This window comes from Oncorhynchus keta, unplaced genomic scaffold (assembly GCF_023373465.1).
Source record: "Oncorhynchus keta strain PuntledgeMale-10-30-2019 unplaced genomic scaffold, Oket_V2 Un_contig_23053_pilon_pilon, whole genome shotgun sequence".
NCBI lineage: Eukaryota > Metazoa > Chordata > Actinopteri > Salmoniformes > Salmonidae > Oncorhynchus > Oncorhynchus keta.
Window position 1 is genome coordinate 212,387 of NW_026283182.1, and position 18,530 is coordinate 230,916.

The 18,530-nt window shown below is 46.2% G+C and overlaps 1 protein-coding gene and 2 long non-coding RNA genes across 52 annotated transcripts in view; 1 reads left to right on the plus strand and 2 right to left on the minus strand.

Annotated features, from left to right (window-relative positions):
* Positions 1-8,316: 8,316 nt before the first annotated feature.
* LOC127921678 (uncharacterized) lies at positions 8,317-10,141 on the minus strand. Its single transcript, XR_008109306.1, has 2 exons — positions 8,958-10,141; positions 8,317-8,916 (listed from the first exon to the last, which is right to left on the minus strand). It is a non-coding gene; the product is annotated as an uncharacterized LOC127921678 (long non-coding RNA).
* Positions 9,786-12,270, plus strand: LOC127921677 (uncharacterized). 50 transcript variants are annotated; one of them, XR_008109270.1, is made up of 8 exons: positions 9,806-9,935; positions 9,973-10,120; positions 10,194-10,306; positions 10,605-10,822; positions 10,910-10,983; positions 11,056-11,166; positions 11,226-11,484; positions 11,549-11,729. It is a non-coding gene; the product is annotated as an uncharacterized LOC127921677 (long non-coding RNA). The 50 variants fall into 50 exon arrangements; XR_008109275.1 differs by lacking the exons at positions 10,605-10,822; positions 10,910-10,983 and adding an exon at positions 12,108-12,270 and having other exon boundaries at positions 11,021-11,166; positions 11,549-11,696; XR_008109266.1 differs by lacking the exons at positions 10,605-10,822; positions 10,910-10,983 and adding an exon at positions 11,834-11,901 and having other exon boundaries at positions 11,021-11,166; positions 11,549-11,696.
* Positions 12,270-18,530, minus strand: part of LOC127921676 (alpha/beta hydrolase domain-containing protein 17C) — a 35,208-nt gene continuing 28,947 nt past the window's right edge. The window contains exon 3 of the mRNA XM_052505266.1: positions 12,270-13,288. Within this exon, the coding sequence (XP_052361226.1) occupies positions 13,069-13,288 (220 nt within the window). The 3' untranslated portion in view covers positions 12,270-13,068. The remainder of the gene's footprint in view (positions 13,289-18,530) is intronic.

The following is an 18,530-nucleotide window of genomic DNA, read 5'->3' on the forward strand; positions in this document are numbered from 1 at the left end:
ACTGCTACAGACAATACCAACGTTAACATACTTCTTTCTGGTTAGACACGGTTTAAGTCAAACCCACCTGTCAACCAAAAGCTTAGTGTGGATCAGGTCTGCATAGCCGACCAGTCCGCCTTCAGGAATCCCCGCTGAGTACTGCCATAGCCTTAGGCAACATAAAGACCACCTCATTGGAACAGTCCCATCCCTGTAGGCAGCTGCTATCAGGATGAATCGGGATACTGGGAAATACTGTCAAATATGTCCCAGTATTCATCCGTAGGGGCCGCTGTTAAATGGGATTTGAGCAATGAAACTGAATACAGGCTGTGTATATTTCGAGACAGGACGGCTGAGGTGAAGTCTCCGTAGATGAGTCGGCTAAACACGGTTCAATGAATAGACTATGAACTATATAATTACTTTTAATCAGTTGATTATGAAACGTTGCCTGATCAATACCGATTGATAACTGAATAAATTGAGACCCGCCAGAGCTAAAGAGCGCTGCGTCTGTCAGACGTTAACACTCTAACTTCAGAGCAGGAACAAGGGACAGTGCTGGGGAATTATCACCGGCGTTTGGCAGCCGGGCCCGTCATGTTTACCTAATACCGAGACACTGCGGCACCGAGGCATGCTCCAAGTTAATTAAGTGTAAAATGCCAAAAAGTCGCGTTTGCATAACATCTAGCTCCTCATTGCTATACAGCTCCCATCTCCACTTGAATATACTGTATCACAGTATAGACAACAATGCGTGTTCAAAAATGCGTGACAGGCCTACTATCGCAATCAAAAAGTATACTATAGAAATGTAATTTCCACACAGTCAGAGGTCCTCATTAAATACGGCGCACATATTTGGCCTAGCCTCCTTGTTGTTGCTGGAGACAGATTATCCTCACTGAAATGTTGGCTTTCAGTCGCACCGGCTAATAGGAGAACGTTACAGATCTCCCTCTCCTTTCGCTCTCTCCCTGTGTCGTTGTGAGAGGACATTTGAATTCACATGGCCGGGCTGAGCACCCAGCATTTACGGTGTTAGAACGTTATCTAAACAGGTGTTCAACCAGACCAGCGTTTCTAGTTACTGGACTATGCCGCTCTCCCGCTGTTACTTGCATAACGTACAGCATGGGTGGCCTAAATGTTAAAAGAGTCAAAAATAAACAAATAGGCTAAAAAAAATAAAGCTGCAAACAAAAATAATTTAAAACCACCTGGCAATGTATGTCCAATTATAACTCTTCATGCAAGATTGTGTTGAAAATGGCCAATTCAAAGGAAAGATACATAACAGAAAAAACACAATGTGTCATCTCTCAATTTGCACAACTCTGACCACCTCCTGTCCATATGTGTGTGTCCCTCCTCCCCTCCTCCCTCACCTTCTCCCCCCCTCTTTCCCTCCTCCCTCACCTTCCCTCCTCCCTCGCCTTCCCTCATTCCAATCTCCTCCTTCCACCTGAAGTCTCGATAGATGAACACGATAAACACTGCTGAATAATTAAGCTATTTTCCGTTTAAATGATCAAGGCTATAAACAGAGTTATGAATAGACTATGAACTATATAATTACTTTCAGTTGATTATGAAATGTTGCCTGAAACCCCTCCTTCCATCCACCTCCTCCCTATCCTTCCCCCCTACCAACCCTTCTCTGGCAGTATGTGTTGCTACAGAGAACAACTGAGTCAGTAATGCATTCCCCATTTTTGGAAAACATGTCAGACTCCCTCTGTGAGGCCTGATAAACAGTTGTCAGAAACTCCCTCAGTGTGAGGCCTGATCAACAGTTGTTAGGAATTCCCTCAGTGTGAGGCCAGTTCCACAGTTGTCAGGAACTCCCTCAGTGTGAGGCCTGTTCCACAGTTGTCAGGAACTCCCTCAGTGTGAGGCCTGATCAACAGTTGTCAGGAACTCCCTCAGTGTGAGGCCAGTTCCACAGTTGTCAGGAACTCCCTCAGTGTGAGGCCAGTTCCACAGTTGTCAGGAACTCCCTCAGTGTGAGGCAAGGTCCACAGTTGTCAGGAACTCCCTCAGTGTGAGGCCAGTTCCACAGTTGTCAGGAACTCCCTCAGTGTGAGGCCAGTTTCACAGTTGTCAGGAACTCCCTCAGTGTGAGGCCAGTTCCAGGAGAGGGTTTCCATTTCTTCTAAAATGACCTCCATCCGCTGAGACACGGGGTGAGTGTGTGCCAGTAGTTGTCCATCTTCAGGATTGTCAGGAATTGGGATAATGAAGGCTGAGAACAGTTATCAGGAACTCCAACAAAGAGTGAGGCCAGTGAGACAGTTGTCAGAGAAGGGAGGGGTGTGAGCCAGTTCCAGAGAGACAGGGAACTCCCTCAGTGTGAGGCCAGTGAGACAGTTGGAGGAACTCCCTCAGTGGAGGGTTGAGAGTGGGAGAGAGAGGGAGGGGTGAGCTGGGAGAGACAGTTGTCAGGAACTCCCTCAGTGTGAGGCCAGTTCCAGGAGAGGGTTTCCATTTCTTCTAAAAGACCTCCAGGCTGAGACAGGGAGGGGTGAGTGGGTGCCAGTAGCTGTCCATCTTCAGGATTGTAAGGAATTGGGATAATGAAGGCTGAGACGTTATCAATGCTGCAAGAGAAGAGGAGGGGTGAGACAGAGGAGACAGGGAGAGAGGGAGGGGTGAGACAGGGAGAGAGAGGGAGGGGTGAGACTGGGAGAGAGGGAGGGGTGAGACAGAGAGAGAGAGACAGGGAGAGAGAGGGAGGGGTGAGACAGGGAGAGAGAGGGAGGGGTGAGACAGAGAGAGAGACAGGGAGAGAGAGGGAGGGGTGAGACAGGGAAGAGAGGGAGGGGTGAGACAGGGAGAGAGAGGGAGGGGTGAGACTGGGAGAGAGAGGGAGGGGTGAGACTGGGAGAGAGAGGGAGGAGTGAGACAGGGAAAGAGAAGGAGGAGTGAGACAGGGAGAGAGGAGACAGAGCGGGTGAGATAGAGAGAAAGGCAAGATGGAGTGAAAGAGAGCAGAGAATGGCTTAGCAGTGAGACATGAATGCTTTGAATATACCTTAGTGTCATTGACACCAATGGAACAACTACTTCAAGGTGGAAGAACCACTCACTGAGTTTTCCAACTTGTTTCTCGGTAGGTACGCTAGAGCACATGCTCGTGTAGAGTAATACCTAAATACATTAGGAAAGACTGTCCACATCAACAATATGTTATTGGATTTATATCCACAAGCTAAAGGAAGTTTATTGGGAAAAATCTGATGACTACACATACAACAAAGTGGAAGAACATTGAAATGACTTTACAGGCTCATCACTCCTGCAGGGAGCATAGGTCATCGATGACTCCTTTCCATCCCATGTAGGGTTGCATAATGTCTGCAATTTTCACAAATTCATAGGTTTTCCAGAAATCCTGGTTGGATGATTCTGGATTTCCTGCTGATCTTCCAACTGGTATTTCTGGAACATCTGGCAACTTTGGGAAAGGTGCTGATTTGTCAAATTTGTCAACCCTAATCCCACTCTGGGGTGACAGCGTAGCCTAGTGGTTAGCGCATTGGACTAGTAACCGAAAGGTTGCAAGTTCTAATCCCCGAGCTGACAAGGTACAAATCTGTCGTTCTGCCCCTGAACAGGCAGTTAACCCACTGTTCCTAGGTTGTCATTGAAAATAAGAATTTGTTCTTAACTGACTAACCTAGTTAAATAAAGGTAATAAAAATAAAACTCTTCTTCAGGTACTTTTCTCCAGACTAAAAGAAAACCTGGAGAATAACAGTGGAAAAGGAGATGAAGCGCTGTGGTCTGTGATGGAACACCATCTCCATAAAGGCTGAAGATCGTCCGCAGTAGTTCTGTCTTGTGGATGTTCCACATTGTACCTAATCCTGTTAGTTCCTAAGTAAGTACCTCTCCAGGATTCTCTCCCACCTACAGTGTTGCGTGGCCATGCTTTATTCCGTTTCCCTTGTGGGCTCCAGGATAGAGCATGCCTATGCCCGGTGGGGATGGAGGGGCCTTGTGGTCTCCAGGATGTCTATGCCTGGTGGGGATGGAGGGGCCTTGTGGTCTCCAGGATAGAGCATGCCTATGCCCGGTGGGGATGGAGGGGCCTTGTGGTCTCCAGGATGTCTATGCCTGGTGGGGATGGAGGGGCCTTGTGGTCTCCAGGATAGAGCATGCCTATGCCCGGTGGGGATGGAGGGGCCTTGTGGTCTCCAGGATAGAGCATGCCTATGCCCGGTGGGGATGGAGGGGCCTTGTGGGCTCCAGGATAGAGCATGCCTATGTCCGGTGGGGATGGAGGGGCCTTGTGGTCTCCAGGATAGAGCATGCCTATGCCCGGTGGGGATGGAGGGGCCTTGTGGTCTCCAGGATAGAGCATGCCTATGCCCGGTGGGGATGGAGGGGCCTTGTGGTCTCCAGGATAGAGCATGCCTATGCCCGGTGGGGATGGAGGGGCCTTGTGGACTCCAGGATGCCTATGCCTGGTGGGGATGGAGGGTGTAGACGATCCAACCCCATCTTCTCCTCAAGATCTCATCAGGAACCTGGCTGGTGAACTCTCTTAGGTTCATGTTGCTTCAGAAGTTTCAGGGTAAATCGCCAGAAACTCAAAGAAAACATAAATCAATAGGATGTCTAAAAATATGTTACTAGAACAAAAGGAAAGCCACGCATTACAGTTTAATCATTAGACTCACTCTTCTATGAAGGTTAGTAACCTGCTCAGGCTGAAAGCCTATTACATTTCCCCTGAAGATAGAACTTGACTTGAGGGTAGTGGACAACTCACTGCTCAGGCTTGACATTACATTATTAGTTGAGGATGCCCATGGGATTTGGTGGGCTGTCTGTTTCAAGACGTGTGTGGGTATCTGGGAGTGTGTGTGAGTGCGTATGTGGAAAGTGTGTCTGTAAATCTTTCAGGAGGTGAGTGTGTATGTCTTTGTGTCTATGGGGAAGTGTGTGTAATCTGTGTTAATTTCAGCTGAGTGTGGGAATGACAGAATTCCCCGTGAGGAAGATGGTTTGAGGAAACAGCCAGCCAGGGTCATTGTCTTGCACCAGGGAAAAAGGTTCACAGGAACCTTAATCACCCTGCCACACATCCAGACCTTTTCCACGTCCCACAAGTCATGTACAGTACGGATGTGACCAGCCCATGACCTCTAAGAGAAATTCACTTAAAGTTCAAATGTGGGGATGATCAACTGATCCTAAACCTGTGGTTAAAGGATCACTTAAATCTATCAAGAGCCAGAAATGGATTAGCTGGTTAATCAGTAATTTCCTACTAAATAATCCTTGTAGATTTCTGGCGTTATCTGAGGAATGCTGGAATTAGACAAAATATTTAATTAGCCTACATGTTGATTACTGAAGGACTTGCACAGTAAAATCTGCATGGGATGATTCCATTTAACTTGATGTTTGTGCTGCTACTTTAGTTTGAGGGTGGTATAGCGAGCGAGGGAGGGAGTGAGAGGGAGAGGAGGAGAGAGTAGTAAGGACATTTCAATAGATCACTGCAGCTACAGAGCTTGTTTTTAGATATGGGTCATTCCACAAAAACAGAGTGACATTGAGACTCAGAGTTTTCATTTTAAAATGTATTCCAAACAAACCCCAATGATTGCAAACTTAGACATTCAACTTACACTGAACATTTTACAAAAACACATTTAACAGTGCAGATGCAAAGTTTGGAAACAGAATGCCAGTTTGTGCTGTTGGTGCAGTCATTCTGTTACCAACCAAATCATTGTTTTTTGTTTGTTATACATTTGTTTGTTATACAGTCTCAACATCCCTGTGTAACCGTGGAATTACACATATGTGTATTAAGATAAATAAACTAAACTACAGATGTCCTTGTTCAAACGTAGTTGTTGCAGTGCTTGGGTCCACTAGATGGCTAGTGTTTTCTCAGTGTCAACGCACTTGATCATGATCCCCAATGGAAATGTAAAACATTCCTGAAGTTCTGCAGTTAATTCTCACATCATGGAACTTTGATATGAAAACTCACTTGTCCTTTTTTCAATTGTGCTTGTTGCCACCACATCACACAAATGAGACAGTTTTGTTCAAGCTGCTCTGTACAGTTTGTAGCCGCAACATAGTCAGACCAATCCAGCTCCCTCTTCAATTAGAGGAAAACACTGCTATTCGGCTCCAAGGACCAATCCTTCGTATGCACTTTATAGTAGCTACTATGTAAGGCTTCAGACCCCAGATGGCAACAGTCATATCAGGTAAACACCTCAATAACACATATCTTTGTTTGTACACACGGGCCCAGAGCCCAGCTCCCGGGCCTCCAGGCAGGCACCCAGACATGTAAAACAGGTTGCTGGCTCACCTCCCCTTCCTCGCCTGGAGCCCCTAAGCCTGGCAGCTGGCCAGTGTACACTCTCACACGGCTCACGCTGCTACTATACTCTCACACGGCTCACGCTGCTACTATACTCTCACACGGCTCACGCTCCTACTATACTCTCACACGGCTCACGCTGCTACTATACTCTCACACGGCTCACGCTGCTACTATACTCTCACACGGCTCACGCTGCTACTATACTCTCACACAACTCACGCTGCTACTATACTCTCACACGGCTCACGCTGCTACTATACTCTCACACGGCTCACGCTGCTACTATACTCTCACACAACTCACGCTGCTACTATACTCTCACACGGCTCACGCTGCTACTATACTCTCACACGGCCCACGCTGCTACTATACTCTCACACGGCTCACGCTGCTACTATACTCTCACACGGCTCACGCTCCTACTATACTCTCACACAACTCACGCTGCTACTATACTCTCACACGGCTCACGCTGCTACTATACTCTCACACGGCTCACGCTGCTACTATACTCTCACACGGCTCACGCTGCTACTATACTCTCACACGGCTCACGCTGCTACTATACTCTCACACGGCTCACGCTGCTACTATACTCTCACACGGCTCACGCTGCTACTATACTCTCACACAAATCACGCTGCTACTATACTCTCACACGGCTCACGCTGCTACTATACTCTCACACGGCTCACGCTGCTACTATACTCTCACACGGCTCACGCTGCTACTATACTCTCACACGGCTCACGCTGCTACTATACTCTCACACGGCTCACGCTGCTACTATACTCTCACACGGCTCACGCTGCTACTATACTCTCACACGACTCACGCTGCTACTATACTCTCACACGACTCACGCTGCTACTATACTCTCACACGGCTCACGCTACTAGTATACTCTCACACAACTCACGCTGCTACTATACTCTCACACAACTCACGCTGCTACTATACTCACACAACTCACGCTGCTACTATACTCACACAACTCACGCTGCTACTATACTCTCACACGACTCACGCTGCTACTATACTCTCACACGACTCACGCTGCTACTGTACTCACACAACTCACGCTGCTACTATACTCTCACACGCCACACGACTCACGCTGCTACTATACTCACGCTTCTACTATACTCTCACACTGCTACTATACTCTCACACAACTCACGCTGCTACTATACTCACACTGCTACTATACTCTCACAAGAGGCTTCAAGTTTCCCCTCACCATCCCTGGACTACAGAGATTTCTGAACACTGAAAGAGTATTGCCTAGAACCTACAGTACCCTGTATTTTATGTAATCTTAACCAGTTGACTTACAGGAGCAATTAGCGTTAAGTGCCTTGCTCATGGACACAGACCGATTTTTCACCTAGTCAGCTCTGGGATTCGAAACAGCGACCTTTCAGTTACTGGCCCAACACTTAACCGCTAGGCTACCTGCCACCCGATATACTGGAACTATAATAAAGCTAGTAACTGGCTATAAATCTTACTATCCCAGGCTACTATGGAGGCGATTATTCAACAAGAGTTTAGTAAACTGAGCTTGTCGCCTCTAAAAACACCTTCCTAATATAGAGTTGCGCCCATAAGTGTCTAATTGAGTTGAGATCTGGTGACAGACACACACAGCCTTCAAAGCCCCTCTGCTCCTTAAAGACCCCTCTTTCAAAGGCACAGATCTCTTCTAGCCATGGTAGCTAAATAATAATCAACTGGGCATTATTATACATGACCCTAAGCATGATGGGATGTTAGTCGCTTAATTAACTCAGGAACCACACCTGTGTAGAAGCAACTTCTTTCAATACTTTGTACCCCTCATTTACTCAGGTGTAAAATAAAGGTACAAATAAAGGCTCCTTCATGGATGCAAGAACATTGACAGGAACATCAGCACAGTAGAAGACTGAGATAATAGGTTTAAAAACAATAGAACAGACAGTATATGTAATTCCATGCATTCTTTATTCCATTAAGCATTAAAACATCCACCGTGTTGCCTGAAAGCAACACAGCCAACATGAATGACAATCTGTAGCACGGCACATTTAAGGCTTTTTCTCTGTCAGTTTAACACTAAGAAACCTCTGTACCCACTAGTTGTTTTATGCATTAGATTTGCATACTGTGACTCCAGTGTTAAACTCAAGTAGGCTAGAATAGCCCTTAAATCAATGTTTTATATTATGTATAGAGGATATATAGATACATTACATATGGTTCTGACAAACCAGCATTAGAGTGTAAATCTATCAACATTTACTGGAAAAGAACATTGTAAAAATGTCAGTATCAAAACAATAAATGGGACTAAAGCAGTTTTTCGTTCTTTAAAAAGACAAGCAGAAAAAACTAGATGTTAAGTTAAAGGACTCGTTGTGTCAAAACATAGGCCCCTTAGTAAGTTATGACGAGAAAACACTAGAATCTTTTATTCGTCACACGAAAACCCAACCACGACCGCAATACAGCCATCACCTCACAGCAATACACCGTCAGTCAAAACATTAATCACAAGTTGCTACGCACATATCCTTCACTTATACCTCCTCCTTCCAAAAGGACAGCACATATCCTTCACTTATACCTCCTCCTTCCAAAAGGACAGCACATATCCTTCACTTATACCTCCTCCTTCCAAAAGGACAGCACATATCCTTCACTTATAGCTCCTTCTTCCAAAAGGACACTCCTTGGGCAGTGTAGTGTTTCCATGTTGATTATTATTATTCTTTTACAGCTGAGAACATTAGCAGAAGACTTCCAACCCAGTCATTCCTCTGGCTTCTTCTCTCTGCACTCAAATGTCCTTTATGAAAAGTTGTTTGCATGCAGTGTTTCTTCCAAAACCTAGTCTTGGTGACACTTGCAGAGTTCTTTGGAGTGAAACAAGATGGGGAGCAGGGAAGGGGTCTGTTGGGGGGAATCCCCCCTTTACCCCCAGACAAAAGGGATACAGACAGAATCTGCAAATGGTGGTGAGATGGCTCAAAAATCTCTCATCTACATGTGAAGACTCATTGAGATTGCATTAGGTGAAGTACCTTTTTGACCAGTATTACCCCAAAACATCTTTTCACAGTGATTGAGAAGATTCCTCTAACCGAACCCATAGCAGCAGTCAGTCCCCCTGCAGACCATGAGACTCCCCAACTCAAGTCAACAGGAGTGTTAGGGTGAAATGTCCAGACTTAAGGCTTTATTTGAAGTGTTGAAATGAAAGGAACAGGTACATACTGCCAAACAGCAACCCAAAGCATTTACGTTAAACACAATCTGAATTCTGAACAGACAAACAAAATGGCTTCGCGGAAAACTTCTGAACAAAAACATCTACACTAGTGCTGAATCCCAAATCAACTCCTACGCCCAAGACATACCTCTAGATCTGAAATGAATGGATAGGTCTTAGCAATATGGTAAAAATCCCCCGAACAGCAAGGCAGAAAAACATGAATACTGCTTAAAATCGGCTCCTTTCAGATCTACACGGGTGTCTAGAGACAGTACTGGCTAGGAGCTGATCAGGTGTGTGTAGAGAAAGTACTGGCTAGGGGCTGATCAGGTGTGTGTAGAGACAGTACTGGCTAGGGGCTGATCAGGTGTGTGTAGAGAAAGTACTGGCTAGGGGCTAATCAGGTGTGTCTAGAGACAGTACTGGCTAGGGGCTGATCAGGTGTGTGTAGAGAAAGTACTGGCTAGGGGCTAATCAGGTGTGTCTAGAGACAGTACTGGCTAGGGGCTGATCAGGTGTGTGTAGAGACAGTACTGGCTAGGGCTGATCAGGTGTGTGTAGAGACAGTACTGGCTAGGGGCTGATCAGGTGTGTGTAGAGACAGTACTGGCTAGGGGCTGATCAGGTGTGTGTAGAGACAGTACTGGCTAGGGGCTGATCAGGTGTGTGTAGAGACAGTACTGGCTAGGGGCTGATCAGGTGTGTGTAGAGACAGTACTGGCTAGGGGCTGATCAGGTGTGTGTAGAGACAGTACTGGCTAGGGGCTGATCAGGTGTGTGTAGAGAAAGTACTGGCTACTGGGGCTGATCAGGTGTGTGTAGAGACAGTACTGGCTAGGGGCTGATCAGTACTGGCTAGGGCTGATCTAGAGAATGGCTAGGGGTGTGTGTAGAGACAGTACTGGCTAGGGGCTGATCAGGTGTGTGTAGAGACAGTACTGGCTAGGGGCTGATCAGGTGTGTGTAGAGACAGTACTGGCTAGGGGCTGATCAGGTCAGGTGTGTAGAGACAGTACTGGCTAGGGGCTGATCAGGTGTGTGTAGAGACAGTACTGGCTAGGGGCTGATCAGGTGTGTGTAGAGACAGTACTGGCTAGGGGCTGATCAGGTGTGTGTAGAGACAGTACTGGCTAGGGGCTGATCAGGTGTGTGTAGAGACAGTACTGGCTAGGGGCTGATCAGGTGTGTGTAGACAGTACTGGCTAGGGGCTGATCAGGTGTGTGTAGAGACAGTACTGGCTAGGGCTGATCAGGTGTGTGTGATCAGGTGTGTGTAGAGACAGTACTGGCTAGGGGCTGATCAGGTGTGTGTAGAGACAGTACTGGCTAGGGGCTGATCAGGTGTGTGTAGAGACAGTACTGGCTAGGGGCTGATCAGGTGTGTGTAGAGACAGTACTGGCTAGGGGCTGATCAGGTGGCTAGAGACAGTACTGGCTAGGGGCTGATCAGGTGTGTGTAGAGACAGTACTGGCTAGGGGCTGATCAGGTGTGTGTAGAGACAGTACTGGCTAGGGGCTGATCAGGTGTGTGTAGAGACAGTACTGGCTAGGGGCTGATCAGGTGTGTGTAGAGACAGTACTGGCTAGGGGCTGATCTAGAGACAGTACTGGGCTGATCAGGTGTGTGTAGAGACAGTACTGGCTAGGGGCTGATCAGGTGTGTGTAGAGACAGTACTGGCTAGGGGCTGATCAGGTGTGTGTAGAGACAGTACTGGCTAGGGGCTGATCAGGTGTGTGTAGAGACAGTACTGGCTAGGGGCTGATCAGGTGTGTGTAGAGACAGTACTGGCTAGGGGCTGATCAGGTGTGTGTAGAGACAGTACTGGCTAGGGGCTGATCAGGTGTGTGTAGAGACAGTACTGGCTAGGGGCTGATCAGGTGTGTGTAGAGACAGTACTGGCTAGGGGCTCAGGTGTGGCTAGAGACAGTACTGGCTGATCAGGTGTGTGTAGAGACAGTACTGGCTAGGGGCTGATCAGGTGTGTGTAGAGACAGTACTGGCTAGGGGCTGATCAGGTGTGTGTAGAGACAGTACTGGCTAGGGGCTGATCAGGTGTGTGTAGAGACAGTACTGGCTAGGGGCTGATCAGGTGTGTGTAGAGACAGTACTGGCTAGGGCTGATCAGGTGTGTGTAGAGACAGTACTGGCTAGGGGCTGATCAGGGTGTGTAGAGACAGTACTGGAGGGGCTGATCAGTAGAGACAGTACTGGCTAGGGGCTGATCAGGTGTGTGTAGAGACAGTACTGGCTAGGGGCTGATCAGGTGTGTGTAGAGACAGTACTGGCTAGAGACAGTACTGGCTAGGAGCTGATCAGGTGTGTAGAGACAGTACTGGCTAGGGGCTGATCAGGTGTGTGTAGAGACAGTACTGGCTAGGGGCTGATCAGGTGTGTGTAGAGACAGTACTGGCTAGGGGCTGATCAGGTGTGGAGACAGGCTAGGGGCTGATCAGGTGTGTGGAGACAGTACTGGCTAGGTGTGTGTAGAGGTAATGATCAGGTGTGTGTAGAGACAGTACTGGCTAGGGGCTGATTTGGTTCATTACAGTACATTGTAGGTATGTTTTTATTTGATACATGGTCAAGTGTCATCATTAGGGTCAGGTGGTGTCCCTCACTGGAAAACCCCAGTTGAGGAAAAACACCTGACCCTACTTACCACATGACCTCCAGTTAACAAGAGCATTGTTACAGGATGTGAGACACCCAGGGGTGAGCTGGGTAATGTTTTTCATCCAAACGCATCTCTCACACGGTCACACACTGGCCTTGAAAACAACATGGGAATGAGATTCTGTGTAGTGAAACATGGAATGTCAATAAGATAACAAAGAACATACAATATGATTACCTGAACATATCTGCACAATAAAAGTGCATTCGTTTCAATTCACCCTGAATGGAAAAAAGACAAAACAATATTTAACAAACACAAAAAGCAAGAACATCAATCGTGTATCTGAGGTGCAAAACAGATTGTTCTTCATCAGGTAGAAAAGAATACAAAGTCAATCAATCATGAGCATAAAAGAGAGCGAAACAGATGAAATAGGGAGAACAAGATCGCAGAGGGAATTTATCACATCCCCACCGGCAGAGAGGGAGAGCAAGAAGGAGAATCAAATCGAGATCCAGATAGAAGAGCAAGTGCAAATACTGAGCGGGCCCTAGCTCTTTGGCAAAGAGACCTGGGACCTGTCCACATATGAGCGCCGGGGATGCCTTGGCCTGGCTCAGCTCAGCCTGACCTGGTTAAGCCCTGGGGGAAGCATCTCAACACTTCCTCCCCTCCTCTCCAACATCTGCACCGATAAACAATAAAAACCAACATGGTGGATTTCAGGTATCAAATTTCCACCAATCCACTTCTCTCTGCACAGATCAAGGAAAGAAAAAAGGAAGCCATTTTAGACTTGCTACGCAGCCCCCCTCTAGGTTTTAGTGGAGGAGGCCAAGGGAGATCAGGATGTGGGCAGCTCGATGGAGATGAACTGCTTGAGTCGCTCCAAGTACTGGGCGTAGAGCTCGATGTCATTGTGCCCGGCGCCCTCCACCCATAGGGGCTCCACGGCACGCGGGCAGCGCTCGTACATTGCCAGGCCGTGCGAGAAGTCGATCACCTCATCCTCTGTGCCGTGGATCACCAGCACCGGCGACGCCACCTTGGACACCTTGTCGATGCTGGGGAGAGAGAAGGGGTTACAGTTTATCAATGCTTTAACAAAGACAGAGCCCGCACAGCAGAGAGAAAGACAGAAAGGGAGAGAAATAGAGGAAGGGGAGAGAAAGGGAGAGAAATAGAGGAAAGGGTGAGAAATAGAGGAAGGGGAGAGAAAGTGAGAGAAATAGAGGAAAGGGTGAGAAATAGAGAAAAAGGAGAGAGTGAGAGAAAGGGAGGAAAGGGAGAGAAAGGGAGGAAAGGGAGGAAAGGGAGAGAAAGGAGAGAAAGGGAGAGAAAGGGAGAGAAAGGGAGAGAAAGGGAGAGAAAGGGAGAGAAAGGGGAAAGGGAGAGAAAGGGAGGAGGGAAGAAAGGGAGAAAGGGAGAGAAAGGGAGGAAAGGGAGAAAGGGAGAAAGGGAGAAAGGGAGGAAAGGGGGAAAGGGAGGAAAGGGAAAGAAAGAAAGGGAGAGAAAGGGAGAGGAAAGGGAAAGAAAGGGAGAAAGGGAGAGAAAAAGAAAGGAGAGAAAGGGAGAGAAAGGGAGAGAAAGGGGAGAAGGGAGAGAAAGGGAGAAAGAGAAAGGGAAAGAAAGGGAAAGAAAGGGAGGAAAGGGGAGAAAAGGGGAGAAAAGGGGAGAAAAGGGGAGAAAAGGGAGGAAAGGGAGGAAAGGGAGGGAAAAGGGAGAGAAAGAGAGAAAAGGGAGAGAGTGGGGAAGACAAACACATTAAGACAAATGGACCTCCTTGGGGGCATTAGTAGTGTATCCATCTGTCTTGTAGCGGTGCAGTAACAGCAGGGGTGGAGAGACCGACTCCACACAGCACGCTGCCAAACCATTAACTACATATCATACAGAGGGGGTGTGCGCACCTTATGTGCACTACGTATGATATATACACATATGATATATATAGAGATATACAATGTCAAATTGATCAGAAATACAGTGTAGACAAAGCACTTTCTTCTGAAACTCGTCAGTCTATTTGTGTTCTGAGAAATGAAGGCTATTCCATGCAAAAAAAATCCAAGAAACTGAACATCTCGTACAACGCTGTGTACTACCCCCTTCACAAAACAGTGCAAACTGGCCCTAACCAGAATAGAAAGAGGAGTAGGAGGCCCAGGTGCACAACTGAGCAAGAGGACAAGTACATTAGTGTCTAGTTTGAGAAACAGACGCCTCAAGTCCTCAACTGGCAGCTTCATTAAATAGTACCTGCAAAACAAAGAAAAAGCCAAAACTCTGTCCAGTGTTTGTTTGCCCATCTTAATCTTTTCTTTGTATTGGCCAGTCTGAGATATGGCTTTTTCTTTGCAACTCTGACTAGAAGGCCAGCATCCCAGAGTTGTTTCTTCAACGTTGACGTTGAGACTGGTGTTTGCGGGTACTATTTATTGAAGCTGCCAGTGAATCACACTTCACCATCTGGCAGTCTGATGGACAAATCCGGGTTTGGCGGATGCCAGGAGAATGTTACAAGCCCGAATACATAGTGCAAACTGTAATGTTTGGTGGAGGATAAATATTGGTCTGGGGCTGTTTTTCATGGTTCGGGCTAGGCTAGGCCCCCCGGGCTAGGCCCCTTAGTTCCAGTGACGGGAAATCTTAACACTACAGCATACAATGACATTCTAGAAGATTCTGTGCATCCAGCTTTGTGGTAAAAGTTTGGGAAGGCCCTTCCCTGTTTCAGCATGACTGCGAGCCAGGCCTAATCGCCCAACATCAGCGCCTGACCTCACTAATGCTCGTGTCTGAATGGAAGCATGTCCCTGCAGCAATGTTCCAATATCTAGTGAACAGTCTTCCTAGAAGAGTGGTGTTAGAGCAGAAAAGGGGAGACAAACTCCATATTAATACCCATGATTTTAGAATAAGATGTTTGACGAGCAGCTGTCCACATACTTTTTGGTATTAATGTATGCATGTATACACACACACACACAAGGTCGGAATGATAGTAACATTGCGGACAATGCCCTTTTAGTGTAAGAGCTGGAGTTCTGACCTGACTGGTGACATCACCAGGCGGTAAATTTGTTTAAATACCAATAGGAGACTTCCAAACCTCTTTCCCCAATTTCAGGTACTTTTCCCCTCCCTTAAACACACTGACTGTGCTAGCAGAATTCTTGCTTCAGAAATTGTTCTTTGCTATGCTATTATTGACAATTTGAATTGAAAACAATCACAGCAAGGTACTTACTTAATTGTTACACAGAAATGATGTGATGTCAACATTGTAGCTTTAAAGCAGGATCCTCACATTCCAGGTGGAATAAGACTATAATCTCAAAGGGTTCAGAGACTAACGACAAAAGCACACTCACAGTCATGCATATATTGGCATTTACCTGTCCCTTTAAGGGGGTAGAGGACCTAAACCATGCCAGGATATTGCAGCCCACAACATACAGTGGCTTGTGAACGTTTTCACCCCCCTTTGACATTTTTCCTATTTTGTTGCTTTACAACCTGGAATAAAAATAGATTTTCAGGAGTTTGTATAATTTGATTTACACAACATGCCTACCATTTTGAAGATGCTAAATATTTTATATTTTGAAACAAGAAATAAGACACACAAAAAAATGAAAACTTGAGCGTTCATAACTATTCACCACTCCAAAGTCAATACTTTGTAGAGCCACCTTTTGCAGTAATTACAGCTGCAAGTCTCTTGGGGTATGTCTCTATAAGCTTGGCACATCTAGCCACTGGGATTCCTCAAGGCAAAACTGCTCCAGCTCCTTCAAGTTGGATGGGTTCCGCAATCTTTAAGTCATACCACAGATTCTCAATTTGATTGAGGTCTGGGCTTTGACTAGGCCTTTCCAAGACATTTAAATGTTTCCATTTAAACCACTCGAGTGTTGCTTTAGTAGTATGCTTAGGTTAATTGTCCTGCTGGAAGGTGAACCTCTGTCCCAGTCTCAAATCTCTGGAAGACTGAAATGGGTTTCCTTCAAGGATTTCCCTGTATTTAGCGCCATCCATCATTCATTCAATTCTGACCAATGTCCCAGTCCCTGCCGATGAAAGACATCCCCACAGCATGATGCTGCCACCACCATGCTTCACTGTGGGGATGGTATTCTCGGGGTGAGGAGAGGTGTTGGGTTTGCGTCAGACATAGCTTTTTCCTTGATGGCCAAAAAGCTCAATTTTAGTCTCATCTGACCAGAGTGCCGCCTTCCATATGTTTGGGGAGTCTCCCACACGCCTTTTGGCGAACACCAAAAGTGTTTGCTTATTTTTTCTGGCCACTCTTCCGTAAAGTCCAGCTCTGTGGAGTATACGGCTTAAAGTGGTCCTATGGACAGATACTCCAGTCTCTGCTGTGGAGCTTTGCAGCTCCTTCAGGGTTATCTTTGGTCTCTTTGTTGCCTCTCTGATTAATGCCCTCCTTGCCTGGTCTGTGAGTTTGTTGTGGTGCCATATTATTTACATTTTTTAATAATGGATTTAAAAATGGTGCTTCGTGGGATGTTCAAAGTTTCTGATATTTTTTTATAACCCAACCCTGAACTTTGTCCCTGACCTGTTTGGAGAGCTTCTTGGTCTTCATGGTGCCACTTGCTTGGTGGTGCCCATTGCTTAGTGGTGTTGCAGACTCAGGGGCCTTTCAGAACAGGTGTATATATATATATATATACACACTGAGATCATGTGACACTTAAAGTCCACCTGTGTGCAATCTATTTAATTAATTATGCCACTTATGAAGGTAATTGGTTGCACCAGGGGCTTCAGAGAAAAGGAGGTGAATACATATGCACGCACCACTTTTCTAATTATCATTATTTTGAAACATCTTTTTCATTTCACTACACCAATTTGGACGATTTTGTGTATGTCCATTACATGAAATCCAAATAGAACTCAATTTCAATTACAGTGTAGAAAAGGCCCATGGAGTTGGTGGAAGAATCTTTTAATTCAAGGCCACTTGCTCAGCTGGACCAGGAGTGCTTTAATTAGGTCAGGTGGAAATATCCCAGATCTCAACTCCATAAAAGGAGGAAATCGCCATCGCCCATCTCGCTGCTTTCTCTTCCTTAACTCAGTCTAATCCAGAAGTTCTGTGCTTCCATGAATCCATGTTAAGTCCACTGACTGTTACCTTTCATCTGAACTATCTGTTGCGATCAGGAGAGTGGGCCATCAGTTATTGTTTATAGTTATTAACACGGAGTGCGGCTTGGAGCGCACGCTTCAAACCTATTGTGTAATGTGAATGGTCAATGATCACGGCCCTACGGATCATCACAGGCCAATTATGCCATTGATATATGCTTAATATGTAATGAAATTACATGTACACATGAAGACACTTGAAAGGGTGTTATATGAAACGTCATTGTTTGCTGAACTGATCGATTCTGATATCAAACTAATGGGGATTATAGATTGAATAACCAATCACTCTTTGTATTCTTCTAATGATTATGATAAATAGATACGAGCATAAATGACTCAAGGATGATTCCCATTGACTTCTTAATGAACTGGATTGTTGAATTCCCTAATTATGTTAATAATGAATGATTGTTATGACTTGATCTTTGTGATTATGAGTTTGATTGGATACATGTTATTCTGTTTCCTTTGTGATGCAGCACAGACTACTCAGTAAATATACCACTTTATGGTTAAAGGAATTCCTGCCTCAGTCTCATCCATTCCTCTGTCACCTGACACGTGACCACCTACCTGTTCACCTTCACTGTCAGTCATCCTACTTGTCCAGCTACCCACACAGATTCCACAAAGCTTTCATACAGGTTGTAATGCAACAAAATAGGAAAAATGCCAAGGGGGATGAATTCTTTTGCAAGGCACTCTGACAAAGGGGATGAGAGGTCCTAAACCATGCCAGGATAATGCACTGCACATCATAACAGAGACCCTATAAGGGGATGAGAGGTCCTAAACCATGCCAGGATAATGCACTGCACATCATAACAGAGACCCTATAAGGGGATGAGAGGTCCTAAACCATGCCAGGATAATGCACTGCACATCATAACAGAGACCCTATAAGGGGATGAGAGGTTCTAAACCATGCCAGGATAATGCCCTCCACACCATAACAGAGACCCTATAAGGGGATGAGAGGTCCTAAACCATGCCAGGATAATGCACTCCACACCATAACAGAGACCCTATAAGGGGATGAGAGGTCCTAAACCATGCCAGGATAATGCACTCCACACCATAACAGAGACCCTATAAGGGGATGATGAGAGGTCTTAAACCATG